Consider the following 3864-nt stretch of genomic DNA (forward strand, 5'->3'; position numbering starts at 1 on the left):
GTATAAGAGACAGCCTTATCTCTGCCCCGCTCGCATCTCGGCTCAGCTCCAGGGCTGCGCAGAACTGCCGTTATCAGCTGGATGCAACAGCTTTGGTTTCCTCTCCTGCAAACGAGCCTAACCGTGGTCTCGACTCTGGTTTATTTTGTTCTAAAGGAAGTTCAGACTCAGCCCTTTGCACCCAAAACAGCATCACCTCAGGCTCTGCAGAAATGTGGCTGGAGGCCACGGCCACGCCAGAGCTCGGCCCTGCACCACGCCGGCCCGAAGCTCCTTCTGCCCTTGCAGGCACCCGAGTCAGGAGCCGCGTCCAGCCTGCCCGGGGAACACCCCTGCCTGCACAGACAGCACCCGCAGCAGTTTAAATTCACGTCTGCAGCCTCTGCTGGCTTTACCAAGCACTGAAGTGGCCACATCAGCCCCAAACTAATGAGACTTCCTCACACCTTTGCAAAATGCAAACACATTTGTTACCTGCTTTACTTTAGAAAGGGGAGAAAACTTCACCTCTCCTTTCAGTATTTACCCCTCGGGGACAACAAAGCCCAACAGTCACCACCAACAAAGCCGAAGTTCACCTTCTGCAGGATCGAAGGGTCTCTTCCTCTCTCGGGGTGTTGATTTAGGCTCCCCAAGGCAGGGCTGAACAACCGGCACGGGTGCACCAGGCGCTGGAGGGAAGAAACCCACCGGGCTGCTGGACACGGACGCGGCAGGGTGGCAGGGACAGACCGAGCCGGGGTTTATCTGGCTCCACCGGGCAGCTTTCCTTCTCCAGGCCACCTCTGGCCACCTCAGGACATCTCCTCCCAGCCCTGGACTTCAGGCTGTCCCCAGGAGCAGGAGCTGCGGTGGCTCAGGGGTTAAACGCCCCGGCTGGAGTGCTGCAGCTGCAGAGCAGATGTCTGGTGGGAACAAGGGGATGGAAAAGGCCCCGGTAGGAAGAGAAACAAAGGGCCAGGAAGGTGAAGACCCCGATCCGTCCTCCTTGCCTACCCCACCTGCGTTTCTGCAGCTGCCCTGAGCGCAGGCGGACAAGGGGCAGGGACCCGTCCCCTCCACACCCTGGGGAATGTGGCAGCAAAAACCCCTCGTGCGGGAGGAGGGAGCCCGGCACGGAGCCCCGTTTCCACGTCTGAAGAAGGCAACGGCAAGGCAAGCTGGGGCAGAGACAGCCTCCAGCTCCAGCCCACCCTGTGCACCACCCTGCGAGGGCCGTCAGCGCCCGCACGGCCGAGGGCTCACCTCGGCCCGGATCAGACCTGGGGTGGGGTTGCTGTCCCCTCAGCACGCAGAGTGAGACCCAACACAGCCCATCACCGACGGCCCAGCAAGGCCAAGGGCAAAGGGAAACGAAAATACTTTTGTGAAAAAGGCAGAAGCAGCAGCCCCCCTCGTGTCTGCAGAGCGCGCTCGACCCCGCAGCGCAGCATCTGCAGCTGACGCACGTTCGCACCTCCCGTGGACACAACCTGCTGCGGGTTCTCACCTCACCATGCGCTTAGTAGCTGTCCCCAGCTCTTTCTGCTTTTAAATGCAGGCGCTGATGAATAATTAGTTAATAGATGAGGGAATTTCCCCCTCCTTCTATGCACTTATTTAGAAGACACACCAGCGTGTGTTAGCAGAGGCACTCCGCGGCGCAGCGTTCCCCCGTGGCCTTTCTGCAGCTTTTCCCACGTAGCACAGAATCCTAAACCCACCCGGCTCCCAGCTGAGGCACACACGGGCTCCTCCAGCCCTCGGTGGGGACAGAGAGCCCAGAGCTGTCACACCCGGTCCGAGGCGACAGCCAGGCCCTGTCACAGCCCCGGCCCAGCAACGCATCCTCGCGGGGAGAAACGGGCACTAATCTCTCAGCGGAGGCGCAAAGGGCTGCTTTAGGGCTCTTTCCTTCCCCTTTTTAAAGGCTGCAATACAAAAATAAGCCAGAATCAAGTATTTCTCTAACTCTGTGCAACAACCTTCCTCCTCCTTCTGCCTCACCAATCCCCTGTGGCAGACACGGGAGTGTGACACTGAAGCCACCCCTCCCGCTCGCCCTCGGCCAGTAGCCCACTGGTGTTCACTGTGGTCACACTGTGTCTCTGATCCGGTCCCTGCGCCCGCCGCTGCAGCAGGTCCACGGGGAGCTGGGCGAGCCAAGGCCAAACTTGCGAAAATCCCAGCCCACAGCAGAAAGATCCCAGTGAAATTCAGATTTCTTACCACCACGCTGTGGGGGACCCCAACACCACCCCTCCGCTGGCAAACGGCACGCCTCGGGTGCCGTTACAGGGTGGCCACCCCGGGCTGCACGGCAGTCTTGTCCCCAAGAGGGGCATCTCCCTGCAGGCCTTCTGCAGAGAGCTACAAATCAAGGTGTAAGACCAAAGAAAGAAACCAAACCCAAACCCCACAACCTAAGTTTCAAGAAGCAGCCACCTAACAGCTCTCCGGGGAAGGCAGGTCTGCGTACACCGGGGCAGGACCTGCCCACGGCATCTCTCCCACCCGGAGCGTGACGGGCCCGGGAAGAGCCCACGGCCCCTCTTGCTGCGCCCAGCGCCCACCAGCACGGCCCAGGCACTGCTCGGGGGGCACCTCCCTCCCCACCCCACAGCTCGCCCTCCGCAGCCCCTCGCTTAAAACTGCCGTGAAGGAAACGAGTGTCAGCAGGCGACGGGTTGGCGGTCCCGGGGCTCCCAGCCAACGCCGCTGGCCACCCTCGCTGCCTGGCAGGAGGGGCGCCAGCCTCACCAAAAGGGTTTTTTTGTCCAATTTTAGGGATCAACCGACGGGTTGGAGGAGCTTGCTCACCATGCAGCCACCGCGCTTTCACCAGCTTGGCTGAGGCTGTGAGAAATAAGCCCCGATATTAAAAAGGCTGCAGAGCTGTTATGTCCTGCTGTGTCTTAAGCGGGGAGCAGAGGGCTTGAGAGAAAAGCCACACGCAACGCGACTGACACCCGCCCGTGCTTTGTCTCATCCATTTCCCCTCTCTGTCCTACCACGCACAGCCGCACCCTCAGCACCAAGTGCCTGATCTCACTGGGGCTCCGGGCTCACAATGCACTCCACCACAGCTCCTCTCCCAGCAGAAGCTGCAGATCATTTCAAGGAGGTTAAATAAAAAAAAAAAAAAAAGTTAAAGGCAAATCTGGTCCATTTTTCCAAGAAAATAATAAGAAAAAAAAAGCTTAACAACAAAACAAATTACACCTCCTAACCCCTTCCTCACCCCACTGCATAAAAGCCAGAGCAAACTGACTCACTGCAAAGGAAACACTTTTCAAAAAAAATCTCTGACAAGAAAAAAGGTCATTTTACAGTCCTTCCCATCTCCCCCCAAAAGCGTTTGCTGGCTGAAACCTGTCTACGAGATGAAAACACAAAGCTGGGACACGAGCAGACTCACCATGGCAGAAGCTGTTAATCCTGGCTTTGTTCATCAGAAACCATGGATTAAACGCAGAGAAAAATATCAGCACGACCACCGGGCTCCTTGATCCCCCACCTCAGCCATCCCGGCTCCGTCGGCGGGAGGCGAGAGCCCGGCCAAAGACCTTCCCGCAGGCACTCAACTGGAGATCTCCGATTTTTCCAAGCCGGCCGACGGTACTGAGCTAATAAAATCTGCCCTCGTTGACCCTGCCCGCCCGGGCAGCCGTCTAATTTCTCGTTAGAAGCAAACAGGACATCCCCGGCCACGCAGGGGGCTGAGCTGTTTGAACCGCGGGGGTGGGGGCAGGCAGGGAGCGCGCGAGGAAGCCGGAGCGAGAGCGCCCAAGGGCGCAGGCACGCTGCCCGGCTGCTTCCCGCTCTCTGGGAGCCCGGCTGGCCAGGCTGGCTGCCCCGGCACAGCCCTGTCCGCCGCCGGCAGCG

At 59.2% G+C, this 3864-nt stretch overlaps 1 protein-coding gene across 3 annotated transcripts in view; it reads right to left on the reverse strand.

Annotated features, from left to right (window-relative positions):
* The window catches only part of STARD8 (StAR related lipid transfer domain containing 8), a 49261-nt gene that overhangs the window by 17713 nt on the left and 27684 nt on the right, over positions 1 to 3864 (reverse strand). Inside the window, exon 1 of one of the 3 annotated variants that reach the window (XM_026848704.1) lies at positions 3398 to 3578. The exons of the other annotated variants lie outside the window; for them this stretch is intronic. Within the exon in view, the coding sequence (XP_026704505.1) occupies positions 3398 to 3431 (34 nt within the window). The 5' untranslated portion in view covers positions 3432 to 3578. Of the gene's footprint in view, positions 1 to 3397; positions 3579 to 3864 lie in introns of those variants that run through there. 3 annotated transcript variants of the gene reach the window in all.

This window comes from Athene cunicularia (assembly GCF_003259725.1).
Source record: "Athene cunicularia isolate RWA chromosome 4 unlocalized genomic scaffold, athCun1 chr4_part3, whole genome shotgun sequence".
Lineage (NCBI taxonomy): Eukaryota > Metazoa > Chordata > Aves > Strigiformes > Strigidae > Athene > Athene cunicularia.